General features: G+C 43.7%; 1 protein-coding gene across 1 annotated transcript in view; it reads left to right on the top strand.

Annotated features, from left to right (window-relative positions):
• Positions 1-22,184, top strand: part of LOC115149106 (transient receptor potential cation channel subfamily A member 1) — a 70,796-nt gene that overhangs the window by 41,559 nt on the left and 7,053 nt on the right. Inside the window, exons 12-23 of the mRNA XM_029691635.1 lie at positions 4,468-4,637; positions 7,991-8,155; positions 11,559-11,673; positions 11,980-12,146; positions 12,606-12,696; positions 12,986-13,045; positions 13,336-13,434; positions 13,736-13,806; positions 15,651-15,810; positions 17,702-17,791; positions 19,129-19,298; positions 19,447-19,576. Of these exons, the coding sequence (XP_029547495.1) occupies positions 4,468-4,637; positions 7,991-8,155; positions 11,559-11,673; positions 11,980-12,146; positions 12,606-12,696; positions 12,986-13,045; positions 13,336-13,434; positions 13,736-13,806; positions 15,651-15,810; positions 17,702-17,791; positions 19,129-19,298; positions 19,447-19,576 (1,488 nt within the window). The remainder of the gene's footprint in view (positions 1-4,467; positions 4,638-7,990; positions 8,156-11,558; positions 11,674-11,979; positions 12,147-12,605; positions 12,697-12,985; positions 13,046-13,335; positions 13,435-13,735; positions 13,807-15,650; positions 15,811-17,701; positions 17,792-19,128; positions 19,299-19,446; positions 19,577-22,184) is intronic.

A 22,184-nucleotide genomic window follows, 5' to 3' on the forward strand; every position in this document is an offset into this window, starting at 1 on the left:
GCTTTCAAGGAGCAGGACACTAATCCAGGCTCTTATTAGAAATCCCGCTGCGACCTCCGACGAGCCATCAAACTGTCAAAATGTCAATACAGGACTAAGATAAAATCCCACTACACCGGTTCTGACACTCGTTGGATTTGGCAGGGCTTGCAAACTATCACGAATTACAAAGGCAAATCCAGCTGCGAGCTGCCCAGTGACGCAAGCCTACCAAATTCTTTCTATGCTCGCTTCGAGGCAAGCAGCACTGAACCATGCATGAGAGCACCAGCTGTTCCAGACGGCTGTGTGATCTCGCACTCCGTAGCCAATGTGAGTGAGACCTTTAAACAGGTTAACATTCACCAGGCCTCAGGGCTAGACGGATTATCAGGACGCATACTAAGAGAATGCGCTGACCCAGTCTCCCTGACCCAGTCTGTAATATCATACACAGAGCATGCGTGTCACGGTTGTCGTCGGTTAAGGAGGACCAAAACGCAGCAGGTATGTGCAGGCTCATCTTGATGTTTATTTAACTTTCCAAAATGAACGTACAAAAATAACAAAGAATGAACTACGACAAAAACAGTCTGGGCAGTCTGGCAACTCGGGACAGTCTGGGCAGTCTGGCAACTCGGGACAGTCTGGGCAGTCTGGCAACTCGGGACAGTCTGGGCAGTCTGGCCACTCCGGCAGTTCAGGGCAGTCTGGCCACTCCGGCAGTTCAGGGCAGTCTGGCCACTCCGGCAGTTCAGGGCAGTCTGGCCACTCCGGCAGTTCAGGGCAGTCTGGCCACTCCGGCAGTTCAGGGCAGTCTGGCCACTCCGGCAGTTCAGCGCAGTCTGGCCACTCCGGCAGTTCAGTGCAGTCTGGCCACTCCGGCAGTTCAGCGCAGTCTGGCCACTCCGGCAGTTCAGCGCAGTCTGGCCACTCCGGCAGTTCAGCGCAGTCTGGCCACTCCGGCAGTTCAGCGCAGTCTGGCCACTCCGGCAGTTCAGCGCAGTCTGGCCACTCCGACGACTGTTGACTGGCGGGCAGCTCCGAGGATTGTTGACTGGCAGGCAGCTCCGACGACTGTTGACTGGCGGGCAGCTCCGACGACTGTTGACTGGCGGGCAGCCCCGACGACTGTTGACTGGCGGGCAGCCCCGACGACTGTTGACTGGCGGGCAGCTCCGACGACTGTTGACTGGCGTGCAGCTCCGACGACTGTTGACTGGCGTGCAGCTCCGACGACTATTGACTGGCGTGCAGCTCTGACGACTGTTGACTGGCGTGCAGCTCCGACGACTGTTGACTGGCAGGCAGTTCCGACGACTGTTGACTGGCGGGCAGCTCTGACGACTGTTGACTGGCGGTGCTGGGTTTACGCACTTGAAGGCTAGTGCGGGGAGCGGGAACAGGACGAGTCGGACTGGGTTGACGCACTTCCGGGTCCGCACGAGAGACAGGAGCTGGAAACCCAGGGCTATGGAGGCGCACAGCCGGTCTAGATCTTACCTCCTGCACAACCCGCCTTGGCTGGATGGAACTAGTAGCCCTGTACGAGCGGGATGCTCGTACAGGGCAGACTGGGCTGTGCAGGGGCCTGATGGTAGCCGTGCGTAGAGCGGGAGTTGGGTAGCCTGGTCCTCGGAGGCGTACCGGCGACCAGATGCGCTGCGCAGGCATCCTCCTACCAGGCTGGATGCCCGCTCTAGCACGGCACCTGCGAGGGGCTGGAATAACTCGCACCGGACTGTGCGTGCGTATGGGTGAGATAGTGCGCTTCTCAGCGAAACATAGCGCTCTCCACCCCATACGCTCCTCCATATAACCACGGGTACCTGGCTTCCGGCTCTTCCTACGCCTAGCCAAACTACCCGTGTGCCCCCCCAAAAAAAATTTATTGGGGGTGCCTCTCGTGCTTCTCCCTCAGCGCGTCTATGGCTTCGTACCACCGCCTCTCTGCCTTGGCTGCCTCAATTTCCCACTGCGGGCGGCGATAATCCCCAGCCTGATGCCAAGGTCCGGCCCCGTCCAGAATTTCCTCCCAGGTCCACTTCTCCCGCCAGTCCAACTCGAATTCCTTCTGCTCCTTCCTCTGCTGCTTGGTCCTTGAGTGGTGGGTGATTCTGTCTGTGTTTCGCCTTGTGCCTTACCAGACTGTTTTTTTGTTGATCGTTCGTGGTTTTTGTTATTTTTTGTACGTTCATTTTGTATTTATTAAAAATCAAGATGAGCCTGCACATACCTGCTGCGTTTTGGTCCTCCTTAACCGACGACAACCGTGACAATGCGCTAACCAACTGGCAAGTGTCTTCACTGACATTTTCAAACTCTCCCTGTCTCAGTCTGTAATATCTACATGTTTCAAGCAGACCATAATTATCCCTGTGTCAAAGAACGCCAAGGTAACCTATCTAAATGACTATCGCCCCGTTGCACTGACATCTGTTTCCATGAAATGCTTTGAAATGCTGGTTATGGCTCACATCAACATCATCATCATCCTAGACACCCTGGACCCACCCCTATTCATACAGCTCCAACAGATCCACAAATGAAGCAATCTCTATTACTGTACACTCCACACTGCCTTCTCCCAACTGGGCAAGAGGAACACCTACGTGTGAATGCTGTTTATTGACTATAGCTCAACGTTCAACACCATAGTGCCTTCCAAGCTCATCACTAAACTCAGGACCCTGGGACTGAACACCTCCCTCTGCAACTGGATCCTGGACTTCCTAACCTGCCACCGGAGGTGGTGAGGGTAGGCAACAACACATCCCCCAAGCTGACCCTCAACACTGGCGTCCCTCAGGGGTGTGTGTTTAGTCCCCTCCTGTACTCCCTGTTCACCCACGACTCCAACACCATGACTCCAACACCATCATTAAGTTTGCTGACGACAAAACATGGTTGGACTCATCACCGATGACAATGTGACAGCCTATAGGGAGCTGAGTGACCTAGCAGTGTGTTGCCAGGACAACAACCTCTCCCTCTACATCGGCAAGACAAAAGAGCTGATTGTGGGCCACAGGAAACAGAGGGCCGAGCACACACCCATACACATCGACTGGGTTGCAGTGGAGCGGGCATGACAATGCCTCTTCCTTCCAGGAGTCTTAAAAGATTTGGCATGGGCCAACAGATCCTCAGAAGTTTCTACAGCTGTACCACTGAGAGCATCTTGACTTAATGCATCACCATTGAGAGCACCTTGATTGGCTGCATCACCGCCTGGTATGGCAACTTCTTGGCATCTGACTGCAAAGCGTTATGGAGGGTAGTGTGTACAGCCCAGCACATCACTGGAGCTGAGCTCTCTGCAATCCAGGACCTCTATACCAGGCGGTGTCAGAGGAAGGCCCTAAAAATTGTCAAAGACTCCAGCCACCCACATCATAGACTGTTCTCCCTGCTAATGCACGGCAAGCGGTACCGATGCATCAAGTCTGGAACCTACAGGACCCTGAACAGCTTCTACCCCCAAGACATAAGACTGATAAATAGTTAGTTAAATTGTTAACCAATAACTACCCAGACTATCTGCATTGACTCTTTTTGCACTAATTCTTTTCACTCATCACATACACTGCTGCTACCTTTTATTATTTATCCTGTTGCCTAGTCACTTTATCCCTACCTATATGTTCATATAGTTACCTCAATTACCTCGTACGCTGCACATTGACTCGGTACTGGTACCCCGTCTACATAGCCAAGTTATCGCTAGTCATTGTGTATTTATTCCTCTTGCTATTATGTTTCTATTATCTTTCTCTATTTATTTCTCTCTGTGTTGTTGAGAAGGGTCCGTAATTAAGCATTTCACTATTAGTCTACACCTGTTGTTTACAAAGCAAGTCACAGATAACATTTTATTTAATTTTGACACTGTATCATTTCACTAAGGTCATGGTAAGGGTTAGGAAGGAAGGTTACGTAAAAAGCGACTGTACTCGTTTTTCGAAGTTAGGGAAAGGCATAAACATTAAAGGTGGGATAGCGTACTGCTTTCTGCCACCATTAATTTTCTGCCAGCTAACAATCTCTACCTCTACAAACCATTATAAGTCTGTTCCTAGAGTCCAATATTGTGCATCCCAAATGGCACACTAGTCCCTTTATAGGGCACTACTTTTGACCCGAGCTGGTAAAAAGAAGTGCACTATAAAGGAAATAGGGTGCTGTTTGAGAGGAGCACCAAGGCTGGCTGTTGAACTTTATTACCATCGCTCTGTGCCAAATTATAGTTTATTAAAACCATTTAGAGCTTTGCCAAACGTCTCAGTGATCTGCTGCAGCCTCTAAAACAGTGAAGCACAGATAATAGACTTCTGCAGACCCTTTGGATGGCCGACAGCATCTGTCGACCTGCTCTTGGGAAGTCAGGGATCAAGTGTTTGTGTGTGTGTGTGTGTGTGTGTGTGTGTGTGTGTGTGTGTGTGTGTGTGTGTGTGTGTGTGTGTGTGTGTGTGTTCTGCCCCGTTACAGCACAGCAGTGTGAAGGATCTGTTGAGTAACGAGGACCACAAGGGCTGTACTCCTCTCCACTACGCCTGCAGACTGGGCATCCACGAATCTGTCAAGAACATCCTGGTTCTACAGGTCTCTCTGGACCGCAAGTCCAAGGACAAGAAGTCTGCCCTGCACTTCGCTGCCCAGTGAGTGGTGTTAGGTCTAGTGGGGTTATATATATAAGAAGACAAACATGCCTTTAATAGCCACTGTAGTTTACAAACAATTGTCTGCGCAGGGAGTCTATTAAACATTTTGTATACTATCCAAAACTGTTATTTGAGATTGTCTTTAGTGGCTAATATTTGTCTAATCTCCTCTCAAATTGATCTAAAAGAATGGACAAGAGATGGTAAATCCCACTACAGGCTTCCACTCTATGGCTCTCATCTATTCTGTGTTTCCAGCTCAGCACAGGTGAAGGGTACAAGTGGAGCAGGCCACTATAGATCACGGACAACCATAGAGCTTTGTAGTGTTCCAAAGGCGCCCTATTCCTTTTTAAAGTGCACTAAAAGGTTTGAGCTCTGGTCATACGTAGTACACTACAGAGGGAACAGGGTGCCCTTCGAGACAGTCTTTATCTCTGATTCATTACGTCTAGGTGAAACCTAACCAGGCTGATCTGATCATTAACCAATTGATTAATAATAATACGCAATAGATTGGTCACTACAATGGAATCCAATTAAGGATGAACATGTAATGGAATGTTCCTGCTAGTGTGATGTGAGATTAGCCATTATTCATTGTTTGATGATGAATTTATTGTGTGTTAGATAAGTGCAACATGTGCCATTCAGCCTCAAGCCCTAAAGAGCATCACTTATACTGAACGATAAACCACAGGGTCAAATGGTCTTCATCCTCCAAACCAACTGCTTCCTATAGTTGGTATTGTAGGTATGGTAACAGACCTGTTGTTGAAGTTGGTGCAGAAGGTATATTAACAGGTATAACAGGTATATTAACTGGTATTGTAGGTATAGTAACATACCTGTTGTTGAAGTTAGTGCAGAAGGTATATTAACAGGTATAACAGGTATATTAACTGGTATTGTAGGTATAGTAACATACCTGTTGTTGAAGTTAGTGCAGAAGGTATATTAACAGGTATAACAGGTATATTAACTGGTATTGTAGGTATAGTAACATACCTGTTGTTGAAGTTGGTGCAGAAGGTATATTAACAGGTATAACAGGTATATTAACTGGTATTGTAGGTATAGTAACATACCTGTTGTTGAAGTTGGTGCAGAAGGTATATTAACAGGTATAACAGGTATATTAACTGGTCTAGTAGGTATAGTAACATACCTGTTGTTGAAGTTGGTGCAGAAGGTATATTAACAGGTATAACAGGTATATTAACTGGTCTAGTAGGTATAGTAACATACCTGTTGTTGAAGTTGGTGCAGAAGGTATATTAACAGGTATAACAGGTATATTAACTGGTATTGTAGGTATAGTAACATACCTGTTGTTGAAGTTGGTGCAGAAGGTATATTAACAGGTATAACAGGTATATTAACTGGTATTGTAGGTATAGTAACATACCTGTTGTTGAAGTTGGTGCAGAAGGTATATTAACAGGTATAACAGGTATATTAACTGGTATTGTAGGTATAGTAACATACCTGTTGTTGAAGTTGGTGCAGAAGGTATATTAACAGGTATAACAGGTATATTAACTGGTCTAGTAGGTATAGTAACATACCTGTTGTTGAAGTTGGTGCAGAAGGTATATTAACAGGTATAACAGGTATATTAACTGGTATTGTAGGTATAGTAACATACCTGTTGTTGAAGTTGGTGCAGAAGGTATATTAACAGGTATAACAGGTATATTAACTGGTCTAGTAGGTATAGTAACATACCTGTTGTTGAAGTTGGTGCAGAAGGTATATTAACAGGTATAACAGGTATATTATCTGGTCTAGTAGGTATAGTAACATACCTGTTGTTGAAGTTGGTGCAGAAGGTATATTAACAGGTATAACAGGTATATTAACTGGTATTGTAGGTATAGTAACATACCTGTTGTTGAAGTTGGTGCAGAAGGTATATTAACAGGTATAACAGGTATATTAACTGGTATTGTAGGTATAGTAACATACCTGTTGTTGAAGTTGGTGCAGAAGGTATATTAACAGGTATAACAGGTATATTAACTGGTATTGTAGGTATAGTAACATACCTGTTGTTGAAGTTGGTGCAGAAGGTATATTAACAGGTATAACAGGTATATTAACTGGTCTAGTAGGTATAGTAACATACCTGTTGTTGAAGTTGGTGCAGAAGGTACATTAACAGGTATAACAGGTATATTAACTGGTATTGTAGGTATAGTAACATACCTGTTGTTGAAGTTGGTGCAGAAGGTATATTAACAGGTATAACAGGTATATTATCTGGTCTAGTAGGTATAGTAACATACCTGTTGTTGAAGTTGGTGCAGAAGGTATATTAACAGGTATAACAGGTATATTATCTGGTCTAGTAGGTATAGTAACATACCTGTAATGCAGAAGGCCTTTCACTTCTCTCCCTTCTCATCCTCGTTCTCCTCATTTTACTCCATCCATTCCTCTTCCTCCTTTCACTCTTCCCCTCCTTCTTCTCTTCCTCCTCCTGTTACTCCCGTCCTCTTCCTCCTCTTCCTCTCGCTACTACAACAGGTATGGTCATATACAGATGTAAGATCGTAATATGATCCCTCTGTTGCAGGAGAACTTTCCTGTAATGCAGGAAATGTAAAACTTGTAGTGTATTTGAGGTTCAAAAAGGCATCTGAAGTTTGTAATTTCCACATCAAAATTTCAGACTTCATTTTCCCTTACGAAAAATATATCAACCCCTGGAAAAATGACCATAAATGACACCTTTCTAATATTGAGTTGCACGCCCTTTTTCCCCCAGAACAGCCTCAATTCATCAGGGTTTGGAATCTACAAGGTGTTGAAAGCGTTCCACAGGGATGCTGGTCCATGTTGACTCCAATGCTTCCCACAGTTGTGTCATGTTGGCTGGATGTCCTTTGGGTGGTGGATCATTCTTGATACACACAGGAAACTGTTGAGTGTGAAAAACCCAGCATCGTTGCACCTACCACCATACCCGGTTCAAAGGCACTTAAATCTTTTGTCTTGCTCACTCTCTGACTGGCACACATACACAATCCATGTCTTAATTGTCACAAAGCCGAAAAAAATATATTTCACCTGTCTTCTCCCCTTCAATTTACACTGATTTGTATTGGATTTAGCAAGTGATATCAATAAAGGATCATAGCTGTCACCTGGATTCACCTGGTCAGTCTATGTCCTGGAAAGAGCAGGTGTTCCTAATGTTTTGTATACTCAGTGTATAATCCACATTTCCTGTTGCTGCAGGATTATTTCCCTGCTGGAGCAAACTGGCTCAAATTAAGATCCTACATCTGTTGTATTAACACCAGGTATACCCCTTAACCCTCCTCTCCTCTTCCTACTCTCCTCAGGTATGGTCGTGTCAACACCTGCCAGCGTCTACTGGAGACAATCACAGACTCCCGTCTGCTGAACGAGGGGGACGAGAGAGGCCTGACCCCCCTACACCTGGCCTCTGGAGGGGGACACACCAAAGTGGTGGAGCTGCTGCTTCGCAAAGGAGCCCTCTTTCACTGGTGCTGACACTAACATCGTCTGTATATTAATAGGTCTACTGTTCATAGTTATGAAGACAGTTGCATTTTACATTTACATTACATTTTTAGTCATTTAGCAGACGCTCTTATCCAGAGCGACTTACAGTAGTGAATGCATACATTTCATACATTTAAAAAAAACATATATATATATATTTTTTTGTTTGGCCCCCCGTGGGAATCGAACCCACAACCCTGGCGTTGCAAACACCATGCTCTACCAACTGAGCCACAGGGAAGGCATAGTTGGTGGTGGTCTTGTCTACTGTTCATAGTTATGGAGACAGTTGCTCTGTTTTATGGCACTGTACATTACTAGGCCCTGTTGCTGATGCTGGCGCCGCTTCTGCCCATCCTGGTGGAGATGGCAGCTTCTCCCAAGGTCATGTTGGTGGTGGTCTTGTCTACTGTTCGTTAGTTATGAAGACAGTTGCTCTGTTTTTTTGGCACTGATTATGCCTCTAAAGGTTTGCAACAGATCCTCAGGTCAATCTGTAAATATTGGCTTAGGAGTAGGGTCACCAACGTTTCTGTAAAATGTCACAAAAGTTCCTGCTATACCAGAAATCCCAGCTGTAATATTACCAGAATCAGGAGGGAATAAGCAGGACATCTGAGAATTCTTCAACCAGGGTTTTTGGGAGACCTGTGAATTTTGAGAAAGTTAGCACACCATAGAAATATGAAGGAGTAGAAATGGCGTCCCCCATTCAAGTCAAAGAAGGCATAATGGGTAGACTGGTGGACATTGCAGTTACCACTGACTCCAAGTATGGCTGACTGCATACTTGGAGCGTGTCTGAAAGTGGGCGTTGCAAAAGAAGTGGGTCGATCACCAGTGATTGGTGTAAAATCAGTGCTCCATTCTTGGTTAGACCGGCCATAGCCAGATGCACTGCAAGTCAGCTTAATAGCAGGTTAAGAGAACTAATGTAGAAGATTAGGATAATTAACATAGAAGGTTCGGATAATTAACGTAGAAAGTTAGGATAATTAACGTAGAAGGTTAGGATAATTAACGTAGAAGGTTCGGATAATTAACGTAGAAAGTTAGGATAATTAACGTAGACGGTTAGGATAATTAACATAGAAAGTTAGGATAATTAACGTAGACGGTTAGGATAATTAACGTAGAAAGTTAGGATAATTAACGTAGAAAGTTAGGATAATTAACGTAGAAAGTTCGGATAATTAACGTAGACGGTTAGGATAATTAACGTAGAATGTTAGGATAATTAACGTAGACGGTTAGGATAATTAACGTAGACGGTTAGGATAATTAACGTAGACGGTTAGGATAATTAACGTAGACGGTTAGGATAATTAACGTAGACGGTTAGGATAATTAACGTAGAAAGTTAGGATAATTAACGTAGACGGTTAGGATAATTAACGTAGACGGTTAGGATAATTAACGTAGACGGTTAGGATAATTAACGTAGACGGTTAGGATAATTAACGTAGACGGTTAGGATAATTAACGTAGACGGTTAGGATAATTAACGTAGACGGTTAGGATAATTAACGTAAGAAGGTTCGGATAATTAACGTAGACGGTTAGGATAATTAACGTAGAAGGTTAGGATAATTAACGTAGACGGTTAGGATAATTAACGTAGACGGTTAGGATAATTAACGTAGACGGTTAGGGTAATTAACGTAGACGGTTAGGGTAATTAACGTAGACGGTTAGGATAATTAACGTAGACGGTTAGGGTAATGAGGGTAAAGTTAGGATAATTAACGTAGACGGTTAGGATAATTAACGTAGACGGTTAGGATAATTAACGTAGACGGTTAGGATAATTAACGTAGACGGTTAGGATAATTAACGTAGACGGTTAGGATAATTAACGTAGACGGTTAGGGTAATTAACGTAGACGGTTAGGATAATTAACGTAGACGGTTAGGATAATTAACGTAGACGGTTAGGATAATTAACGTAGAAGGTTAGGATAATTAACGTAGAAGGTTAGGGTAATTAGCGTAGACGGTTAGGGTAATGAGGGTAAAGTTAGAGAAAGGGATAGGCTGAGCTAAAATTCTACTGTTGTCAACATTCGACTCGTTGTGCAGCCCAATCAGCCTCGCAAAACGGCAACAAATCTGTCCAATTAGCTGATCCGCTTTCCATACACAAACTTCTGTTGACACGCCCACTTCCAGACACACTCCATGTATGCAGTTACCCATACTTGCACAGAGAAGCAAATCAAATCAAATCAAATCAATTTATATAGCCCTTCGTACATCAGCTGATATCTCAAAGTGCTGTACAGAAACCCAGCCTAAAACCCCAAACAGCAAGCAATGCGTGTAAAAGAAGGACGGTGGCTAGGAAAAACTCCCTAGGAAAAACTCCCTAGAAAGGCCAAAAACCTAGGAAGAAACCTAGAGAGGAACCAGGCTATGAGGGGTGGCCAGTCCTCTTCTGGCTGTGCCGGGTGGATATTATAACAGAACATGGTCAAGATGTTAAAATGTTCATAAATGACCAGCATGGTCAAATAATAATAATCATAGTAGTTGTCGAGGGTGCAACAAGCACGTCCGGTGAACAGGTCAGGGTTCCATAGCCGCAGGCAGAACAGTTGCAACTGGAGCAGCAGCACGGCCAGGTGGACTGGGGACAGCAAGTGGTCATCATGCCAGGTAGTCCTGAGGCATGGTCCTAGGGCTCAGGTCCTCCGAGAGAAAGAAAGAAAGAGAGAAAGAGAGAATTAGAGAGAGCATATTTAAATTCACACAGGACACCGGATAAGACAAGAGAAATACTTCAGATGTAACAGATTGACCCTACCCCCCCGACACATAAACTACTGCAGCATAAATACTGGAGGCTGAGACAGGAGGGATCAGAAGACACTGTGGCCCCATCCGATGATACCCCCGGACAGGGCCAAACAGGCAGGATATAACCCCACCCAAAGCACAGCCCCCACACCTGCAAAGCAGGAAGTAAAAGCAGGAAGTGTACCCATCAATCTGTGACTTGTTGAATCAACTCACATAACAACAAATACATTCCATTGCATGTAACCACGTCAGTTAATTAACATAATTTGAACAAGAAACCTACATTACAATGGAAATGACTGCATCACAATACAGGATTAGAGGCTCCAAGCTCATTCTATTAATTCTATTTCTACAGTTGCAACCCTACATATGAGGAGGTCATAGTGTGATATTGTGACAAAGTCTGCTGTATTTGTCCCTAGTGCTGTCTGTCTGTCTGTCTGTCTGTCTGTCTGTCTGTCTGTCTGTCTGTCTGTCTGTCTGTCTGTCTGTCTGTCTGTCTGTCTGTCTATTCCTCAGTACTGTCAGTCTGTCTGTCTATTCCTCGGTGTTGTCTTGTCTTTCTGTCTCTCTCATCCTTAGTGATTACAAAGGGAGGACCTGTTTACACCATGCAGCGGCAGAGGGGTACACCCAGACCATGAAGATCGTCCTGGCCACCAACATCAAACTACTGGACAAGCTGGATGAGGAAGGGGTTCAAACAACGTTTATGCTTCATTCAGACAACATTTATGTTTCAGGACAAATGAATTTTGTTTACATAATTCAGTTTTTAGCCACATAGAAAATAAAACTAAACACAAAACAATCATGATATTGTAGCCTAGCCAGACGTTCTAACAGCAATAAGCAGCCTCTTTGGAAACCATATTATTCATTTTTAAAGGTTTTTATTCTTCAGATACTGAATGACTGAATGGATAAACGTACCTGGTGATGTGTTGGTTCGGTGATGATTTGAATTCACAAATCGTGTTGTTGTTGATGTTGTTGTGATCAGAGCACTGCGTTGCACTTGGCAGCCCGGGACGGCCATGTAGCAGCGGTGAGACTGTTGCTCCAGAGAGGGGCGGAGATCAGCCTCAACAAGAACCACGCCTCCTTCTTCCACGAAGCACTGCAACATGGGAGGAAGGACGTGATTAACGCCATCATCGACAGTGACAGGTCAGTCCAGAAAACAAATACTTTATTGATCCAGTCGACGGAAATTCTTCTGCTTTGTACCCGACCCCTTTAAAAAGACAGAGGTTGGAGCAGGGGGCAGCCACGGTGCAGTGAGCAGTGTTAGGGGACCAATGGGTTAGTCCAGTGGACTTAGGGTTGCAAAATTCTGGTGATTTACCCAGAATTCCTAGGTTTTTCTAAAAAGATCAAATCCTAGATGGAAGTGTCCTGGAAGTAATAGGGATTAAGAAGGAAATCTATAGTCTTCCAAACGGGATTTTTGGAAAACCTGCAGGTTTTGGGAATGTGACTGGAATTTTACAATCCTAGTCTAGTGGTCCTTAACCTTTCTCTGCCATGGGTTTCTCCTGGTCCAATCATAAGGAGAGGATCACAGACCTGGGCCCTTCCAGATGAAGACATGTTCATGTCTTTTTGTTTGTTGTTTGTGTTTTACAGATGTACTCACATCCTGAGTATGTTCAAACGTGATGCTGGCCATCGTTGTCCAGTGTTGGACCTGGTTGACTTGCTGCCAGAGTCTTGCAAGGTTTGCTCCAACTCTCATTTTTGAGAAATGAGAGCAACATGTAGCCTACTGTATTTGACAAAAGAACATTTGATTTGATTTAATGGGTGTCCTGAGAACAAATATATTATTTCCCCCATGTCATTGCTGAATACTAGAAGTTCAAGTTCTCAGTCATCTTAGTTGATAAAATAAGAGTTCATGATAATATGACTGTTGCAAATACACAATCATAAAAATCCCAAGTGACCATTAGTTTAACCAGGAGGTTAACCAGGTGATTTCACCTCATCTCCTTGTACCTGTTAAGTACCTTCTGGATCGCTGCATTAGAGAATCAGACGACGATACCAGAAGTCCTGACTACCATGTGAGTATATTATACCATATACACTTAATACTAGGGATGCAAAATGACAGTTAACTTCTACAAAACATTTCCTGGTTTTCCAGAAGTCTTGGTTGGAGGATTCCCTATTTCCCTGCGTATTCCCTCTAGATTCCGGGGAATCTTCCAGAATTTAATGGAAAACCTGAACGATTTTGGGAAAGATACTGGAATTTTGCAACCCAACTGTACGATTTCAGTTTAAAAAATGAATTAAAAAAAATCGGGAACATTTTTACAATTTCAAATGTTGTTTTCTTTCTTTTGTGTAGATCGACTACAACTTCCAGTGGCTTCAGGCTCCAATAGCGCTGACGAAGCATGCAAAGGTAGACGAAGGCCTGAAGATCCAACCTCTGGCCACTCTGAATGTAAGAACAATACAAGTACATTAGACAATTTTTTTTTAACCTCAGTTTCTATTGTAGATTTACTGTAAAAGCAAGCCTGTACTGTTCAGAACAGTGAGCTCCTGTGGCAGCGAGAGTTGTAACGAGAACAGCCTGGTGAAGGTCTATTGAGACATAAACGTTGGTGTACAAAAGATCCATTAACTGTTGGAAGCATCAAAATCACTAGTGTGCTAGAGTTCAAAAAAAAAAATATTAAGAGAGAGATTATTATCCGATACAATGATCCAAATACTCACCAACCTTTTATTCTCTCTCTCAGGCTATGGTGAAATACAACCGCATAGAGCTCCTCACACACCCTGTCTGCAAGAAATACCTGGAAATGAAGTGGTCAGTATTTAGAGTAATCTAGAACCCTATTCTGTATAGCAGGGGTTGGAACCTAAATTATTTCCCAATCGTTTCATTTTTAACAGAACCACCATTTGTTAAGTTCCTTTCCACTGTTCCGGCCAGCAAAATAAAGTTCTGAAACGGTTCAGGAACCCCCCCCCAAAAAAAGTACCGGTTTATATCAGTCCTTTTAACCTGTAAAATCATGTTGTTTTTTAAAATTTAGCTCATTAAACTACTTCACCAATCAGTGCGGATCGAGCAGGCAAGCTAGTTGTTTACATGCGTGATGGACAGACAAGTGTAGCCTATGGCACAAGATGAGAGCGAGTGTGGATTGAGGAGGAGGCTTGAAGCACTGAATTAGGTCCACAGAATATTATACCTACAGAGGAGCGGCTTCTATGGAGGAACTTTGAATGTCCTTTGAGCTCGCTAGCTAACAAACTTGTGTGTGCAGAGCGGCACCAGAATTAAAAGCACGTCTTACTTTTTAGTAGTTAATAAACTAGGCCTATAGTATCCTTAACTGGCATTGAAAATGCTACAGTAGTCTATGCTTCAGGGGGGGAGGGGCTACAGCAGTCTACGCTTCGGAGGGGGAGGGGCTACAGCAGTGTACACTTCGGAGGGGGAGGGGCAAAATTGGCAACAAAAGCTTCTCTCTGACAATCAGCGGTATTACTTGTACAAACAAACCTCTTAATTGGCACTCATTGAAACATGCGTGATCTGAGAATGAATCAAGGCAAAAGAGGAGTATTGACAGTACATCATGCGGTTTCCTTTGGGCAACAGCAGTGTACACTTCGGAGGGGGAGGAGCTACAGCAGTCTACGCTTCGGAGGGGGAGGGGCTACAGCAGTGTACGCTTCGGAGGGGGAGGGGCTACAGCAGTGTACGCTTCGGAGGGGGAGGGGCTACAGCAGTCTACGCTTCGGAGGGGGGAGGGGCTACATTAGTCTATGCTTTGGAGGGGGAGGGGCTACAGCAGTCTACGCTTCAGAGGGGGGAGGGGCTACAGTAGTCTACGCTTCAGAGGGGGGATGGGCTTCAGAGGGGGAGGGGCTCACACACACTGGCAAAGATTTTTAGCTTGCAGGCAGACACTGGCTTTGCATAGGAGCTTTTTTTGTGTGAGTAGAAAAAAATTGGCTGGAACATTTTACTTTATTTGTATATAACTTTTATTTAAACAAATTCATATTTACAATGACGGCCTCCAAGAGGCAAAAGGCCTCCTGCGGGACCAAGGCTGGGATTAAAATGCATCACGGCAAGAGAGACACCACAACTCTACATAAAGAGAGACCTAAGACCACAACACAGCATGGCAGCAACACACGACAACACAGCATGGTAGAAACACAACATGACAACACAGCATGGCAGCAACACACGACAACACAGCATGGTAGAAACACAACATGACAACACAGCATGGCAGCAACACACGACAACACAGCATGGTAGAAACACAACATGACAACACAGCATGGCAGCAACACACGACAACACAGCATGGTAGAAACACAACATGACAACACAGCATGGCAGCAACACAACATGATAACAACACGGTAGCAACACAACAAGGTAGCAGCACAAACACAGTACAAGCATTAAATAATGTTATTGACCGGTTCAAATGCCTTTAAAAATAACATTTCTGTTCAAGAACAGTATGGATCACTTTCGTTCCAGGTTCCGTTTCTGTTCCTTGAATTTTGTTCCAGTTTTCGGTTCTGTTCCCTGAATCGGTTCCAACCCCTGCTAGACAGTACACTGATTTCGACCAGGGCCCATTAGGCTTTTATGATTCTTCTATTTCCTATCTCCAGGATGGCTTATGGGAGCGCTGCCCACCTTCTGAACCTGTTTGTATACCTGCTGGGTCTGCTTCCTCTCACCCACCTCATAGTGAGCCTGAGACCCAGCCTGGACTACACCGGCCCTGACAACACCACAGCTGTCACCATGGTGCCCATTTCCTTCAGAGAGGTACTGTACACTAATACTCGCTGCATGGATGTCAAATGCCAGGTGCTGTGGGCTCGGCTGTAATGGTGTGTGTGTGTGTGTATGTGTGTGCGTGCGTGCGTGCGTTAGGAGGAATTGTAATGAAAGGAGCAGATGTTTTGTGTTTATTAACAAACATAAAGAAAGCGAGTGCATAGTGGGGGGGGACCTTGCCATAATGGATTAGCTAGTATCAATTTACTAGTGGGAATAAAAATGACATGATTCTCACTACGTGCCTTTGACTTGTTCAGGTCTAGTGGTCAAACAGTTGAATGGAAGTGATTTTTATTATGCATTCGCTAGTATACGCTATATAAAACAACACACTGCTATAGACAGAGTTTCTCAAACTTGGTCCTGGGGACCCAAAGGGTCGCACATTTCGAGGTTTTCCCTAGCACAACACATCTTATTCAAATAGCCTAATCACCTCACCATAAAGACTAGGGCAAAAAAAATAACGAAATGTGCACCCCTTGAGGTAACCAGGACCAAGTTTGGGAAATGCTGCTATAGAAAGACAGGTTCCCATTAGTCAAGGTCGCAGGTCATTGAGTCGATTCATACAGTACATTACAACTGTCTCTAAAGTAGTGTACTATATAGGGAATAGGGTTATGGGCCCTGGTCTAAAGTAGTGCACTATATAGGGAATAGGGCGCCATTTGGGATGCAATCATGGTGATGTCATCACACATCACTCATTCCCCAGAAGGAGGAGGGTACAGTCATGTGACCTTGTTGACCAGATCATTGGCTGGGTCTGAAATGACACCCTGTTCACTATATGGTGCACTACTCTGGTTAGGGCCCGCAGGTCTCTGATTAGGGCCCGCAGGTCTCTGATTAGGGCCCGCAGGTCTCTGATTAGGGCCCGCAGGTCTCAGGTCAGGGCCCGCAGGTCTCTGATTGAATGTATTTCACCATAAAGGGAATAGGGTACCATTAAGGACACAGCAGGTTTGCCTTTAGACATGTTTTGTAAATTTTCCACGTAAAATATTTGTGATTATTTTATATCATTATTTTATGTAGCTGACTGCCGCAGCAGCAGAGAGCTAGAGTTAGTTCATACGCATCGTCGCTGAAGCGCGTATTACACACATGCAGCAATGTAATGTTGTCTGCAGTAGTTTGTACATTGTATTTCCTATTTGTAATTGCTACTAACCATCTTTTTGCATCTCTATGTATCTTTTAAACGGAAAACGGTTACATGTGGGGTCTTCTTCCTTTGATTTCCTGTATAAAGTGCAACCAGGGACCAAACACCAGCCTGCTCTTGCTACAGTCTCTTTTTCCACTTTGTATAACTAACTTTACATGCCGATAGGCCGAACTCTTATCAACTTTTGAAGCAGCTCCTTCTCCCACCAAATAAAACTGTGGCATCAAGCTCCATTTAAGGGCATATCGTGGCCAGAGTTTACCCCACGAGGGCCACACATACTCAGTTGTGAAACATCTCCACTGCTGGGGCAGTCAGCTATATAAAACAATCGCAAATGTTTTAGGTGGAAAAGTATTGTACACATATCCTGACTCAAAACCGATAGTACTTTTTACAACAACAAAAAAATGCTAATTTGGCCGTACGCTTTCGATAAAACAATGAATCTGTCCACAGTTTGCGGATTTGTGAATCAGGCATTCACTGACAACGGAGCAGAGCGGGGTCTACATCCAGTAACGTGTCACATGACCCGTTTTTTTTTCTTCAGCTGTCTCAGTTCTGCAATCCAGTGAGCGAGAGGGGGAGAGGGCAAACTCCACTGAACTAGTTTCAATACTTTGGAATCACTTGGAAGTTTATGGATTTTGGGTAAACTTCTCCTTTAAATCTGACAACCTTTCACCTTTCTCCCCACAGCAAGGTTCCTTCCTGTTCAGCTGCATGGTGATGGTGCTGGTGATGAACATTTATTCCATGGGGAAGGAAGTGATGCAGATGTACCACCAGGTAGACCTTCAGTAACGTCTCCAGGCAGACATACAGACCGTCGCTCATGATGGATCAAGGGGATCTCTTATTTAAACATGTTATCACAGTATAAATGTGACAAAATATTAACTTTACAACTTTAACGATGCAGGTGACTGGTGCCAGTTAATGGTGACTGGTGCCAGGTGCTGGTGACTGGTGCCAGTTACTGGTGACCGGTGCCAGTTACTGGTGACCGGTGCCAGTTACTGGTGACCGGTGCCAGTTACTGGTGACCGGTGCCAGTTACTGGTGACTGGTGACTGGTGCCAGTTACTGGTGACTGGTGACTGGTGCCAGTTACTGGTGACTGGTGCCAGTTACTGGTGACAGGTGACAGGTGACTGGTGACTGGTGACAGGTGACTGGTGACTGGTGCCAGTTACTGGTGACTGGTGACTGGTGACAGGTGACTGGTGACTGGTGACTGGTGCCAGTTACTGGTGACTGGTGACAGGTGACTGGTGACAGGTGACTGGTGCCAGTTACTGGTGACAGGTGACTGGTGACAGTTACTGGTGACTGGTGCCAGTTACTGGTGCCAGTTACTGGTGACAGGTGACTGGTGACTGGTGCCAGTTACTGGTGACTGGTGACTGGTGCCAGTTACTGATGACAGGTAACTGGTGACTGGTGACTGGTGACTGGTGCCAGTTGCTGGTGACAGGTGACAGGTGACTGGTGCCAGTTACTGGTGACAGGTGACTGGTGACAGTTACTGGTGACTGGTGACTGGTGCCAGTTACTGGTGACTGGTGACTGGTGCCAGTTACTGGTGCCAGTTACTGGTGACAGGTGACTGGTGCCAGTTACTGGTGACTGGTGACTGGTGCCAGTTACTGGTGACAGGTGACAGGTGACTGGTGACTGGTGCCAGTTACTGGTGACTGGTGACTGGTGACAGTTACTGGTGACTGGTGACTGGTGCCAGTTACTGGTGACTGATGACTGGTGCCAGTTACTGGTGACTGGTGCCAGTTACTGGTGACTGGTGACTGGTGCCAGTTACTGGTGACTGGTGACTGGTGCCAGTTACTGCCTGTAACTTGCTAGTTGCTGTTTATTGGTGGTGTCAAAAGTGTTATAGTTCTTTAATACAGAAACCGCTGGTTAAACAGTGAAATATTGTCAGTTCTTCCACGTGTGATCAATTGGGCCAATTCAAAAGCAAAGATATTTTCAGTAGGCTTCAAAATGTGAATACTCATTTAACTCAAGTAAAGTTTGTTAGTCTTGCAATAAAGTCAATTGGAGGCTCATTATAAAAATGAGAGTTTCAGACGTGTACCTGATATTCTCTTGTTTTCTCTCAATAGCGTTTGAATTACTTCAAGGATCCCTTTAACTATCAGGACTGGATCGTGGCCATCTTCTCTCTTCTCTTTGTCATCCCCATGTACTTCAATGTTGAGGGGTCTTGGTACTGGCAGGCTGGGGCGATGGCAGTTTTTCAATCCTGGATTAGCTTCCTCTTCTATCTGCAAAGGTTTTTACTAACTGTCCAAAACAATGTAGCTGACATTCCTCGGTGTAGACTGACAATAAAAAAATATTTTACATAGGTTTTTTTGACTATTGTAAGTAGTGCACATATCAAATGTTATTAAAATCCTTCCTGTGTTTACTCTTGCCAGGTTTGAGCACTTTGGGATTTACGTGGTGATGTTTAACGAGATTGCCAAGACATTGTGGAAAATCCTACTGCTATTCTTCTTTCTGATGCTGGCTTTTGCCTTGGTCTTCCATGCCCTCATGCTCAATCAGGTGAGAAGACACATCACAAATACCGGTCCCATTTTAAATGACACAATGTTTTTTTAAAGGTCAACTGCCCTTGGAAAACCAACTTCTCCTTTTGAAAGCGGCCTATGTGGCATGGATATGAGTCAGAAACATTATTCTAGTGTTCAAAATTGACTACAGAGTATAATAGGATACGTTTGGTCATGAAGTCAGTCTTATCCAAAACTGGAGGATTACTTATATGGTCACTTTTGCCAATGATGACCAATTGCCCAGAGAGAATAACACGTTGACAAGTCTACATAGGTGTGCAACACACATACATCTCTCTCTCTTGGCAAATAGGAGTGAAAATGGGCTTCCATAAACTTGGTGCAAACTTCCAATGCATTTCAACAATGTTGCTAAATGGCCAGGAATGGATTACATCCGACACGGTCACTTCCGCTGCCTGTCAACAATCAAACCACTGGTGTTGGTGAGTACGTTAGCTAGGTACATAGCTGGTACTAGCTAGCTAGCTAGTAGCTACTTTTGGTTACACAACATTATTTGATAATGCTAACGAGGCAGGCTAACTTTGATACCACAGATGAAAGGAGAATGATACTGTAACTAGCTAAATACATCTGTAGCTAGCTAAATACAAGCTAACATGTGATGTGATTTAGCATGTCAGAGGAAGATGTGTATAGCTCATGTTAGCTGTAGCCCATTGGCATGTAGGGTCAATACAGATCAAGCACTTGGATACTATATAGACTGCAAGATAATTGTAGGCTGTAGCCAGCTTGCATTCAATCATTTTTCAACTTGAACTGGCTAGCTAATGTTAGCTAGCTGGCTAACATTAGCTAGCTCGTCAACTCATTTCAACTCAGAAAAAGACATGATAACTTACCCAAATTTGCAAGTTAAGAGCTAGCTTGTTAGAATTCAGGGCTCCATCTGCCCAAAACATCATGCCTGTCAGCAAACATTCAGTAACGTACACAGCGTGTTGAATAGTAATGGCGTCAGCGTCGCCAGTCTGAATTCATTCTGTAGTTACTGTCCCTCCATTAGCATATAAATTACATATACTAGAGAAAGTTATTTTTCTGGTTATATGTTTATTGAGTGATGATATTTCATTTCATTCACAGTCTACGTACAGAACCTGGTGGGGGCCCCTCTACCATATCAGGAGCTGCCCCAACAGGCTGAGGCAGTAACCAGACGCCAGCTTCAGAGTAACGGAGGACACACTTTTGATCTTGTCAATGGTCAAAATACCACTTAAAGCGAGACCGATTCAAGACCAAGACCAGAGCGAATCGAGTTAGTGTCAAGACCAATACCGGAGAGGGGGGTGAGACTGAGTCAAGACCAAGAGGGTGACGAGAGGTCCAAGTCAAGACCGAGTCCAGAAAAATGTGAATCCAATTCAAGACCATTACTGTAATTTTGTAAAATCGGCACCATAATAAATGTTCATAATGTCCCATATTTCTGTGTCCCATATTTCTGTGTCCAGTATTTCTGTGTCCATATAACATTTGGATACTTTGGATACTTTAGACATTCGGAATGGTGAACAAAATGCATGCTGGGAAAGAGCCACTCTACAAGTTGTTACTAATCCAAACTGTGGGGAACGAGGTGGACCTTCTACACTTTCAGAGAAAGGCTAATGATTTATAAAATAATACAATAATAATATTATTATTTTCAATTATGTTCTGACAGGAACAATTATTTTAGCAGGTGACCTAAGTCATACATTCGATAAGATTGACAGACATAGTAATAAAAAAAGGTAAATTTAGGGATCCTCCAATGAGGATGAAAAATGTAATCTCTACAAATAATTTACAGGACACCTGGAGATTACTTTTCCCAACTACAAAACACCACTCCTTTTTCTCTCAAAGAATAAAAGCTTTTCAAGAATGTATTATATTTTTATTTCCTAAAATGCATTCAACAATTTACTGGATAAAAAAAATCATAATATAGTGATATTGGATTATTCTCCGGTATCATATTAATTACACCAGTAGAAAATAAACTTAGCGATAGAATTTGGAGAACGAACAGAGCGCATCTTCTAGACCCAAAATGTATTAAATGCGTAAACGAAAAGGAAAACGTGGGAAAAAATGAAATAATGGCAATTAGGAAAAAAAAAAGAATAACTCACGGTCTACAGCAATCCGTTAAGAGCACTACAACAATAGAACACCTTAACAATAGAACACCTTAACAATAGAGCACTACAACAATAGAACACCTTAACAATAGAACACCTTAACAATAGAACACTACAACAATAGAACACTATAACAATAGAACACCTTAACAATAGAACACTACAACAATAGAACACTATAACAATAGAACACTTTAACAATAGAACACTATAACAATATAACACTATAACAATAGAACACTACAACAATAGAACACATTAACAATAGAACACTATAACAATAGAGCACTACAACAATAGAACACTATAACAATAGAACACTATAACAATAGAACACTATAACAATAGAACACTATAACAATAGAACACTATAACAATATAACACTATAACAATAGAACACTATAACAATAGAACACTATAACAATATAACACTATAA

Source organism: Salmo trutta, chromosome 2 (assembly GCF_901001165.1).
Source record: "Salmo trutta chromosome 2, fSalTru1.1, whole genome shotgun sequence".
In the NCBI taxonomy this organism is placed as follows: Eukaryota; Metazoa; Chordata; class Actinopteri; order Salmoniformes; family Salmonidae; genus Salmo; species Salmo trutta.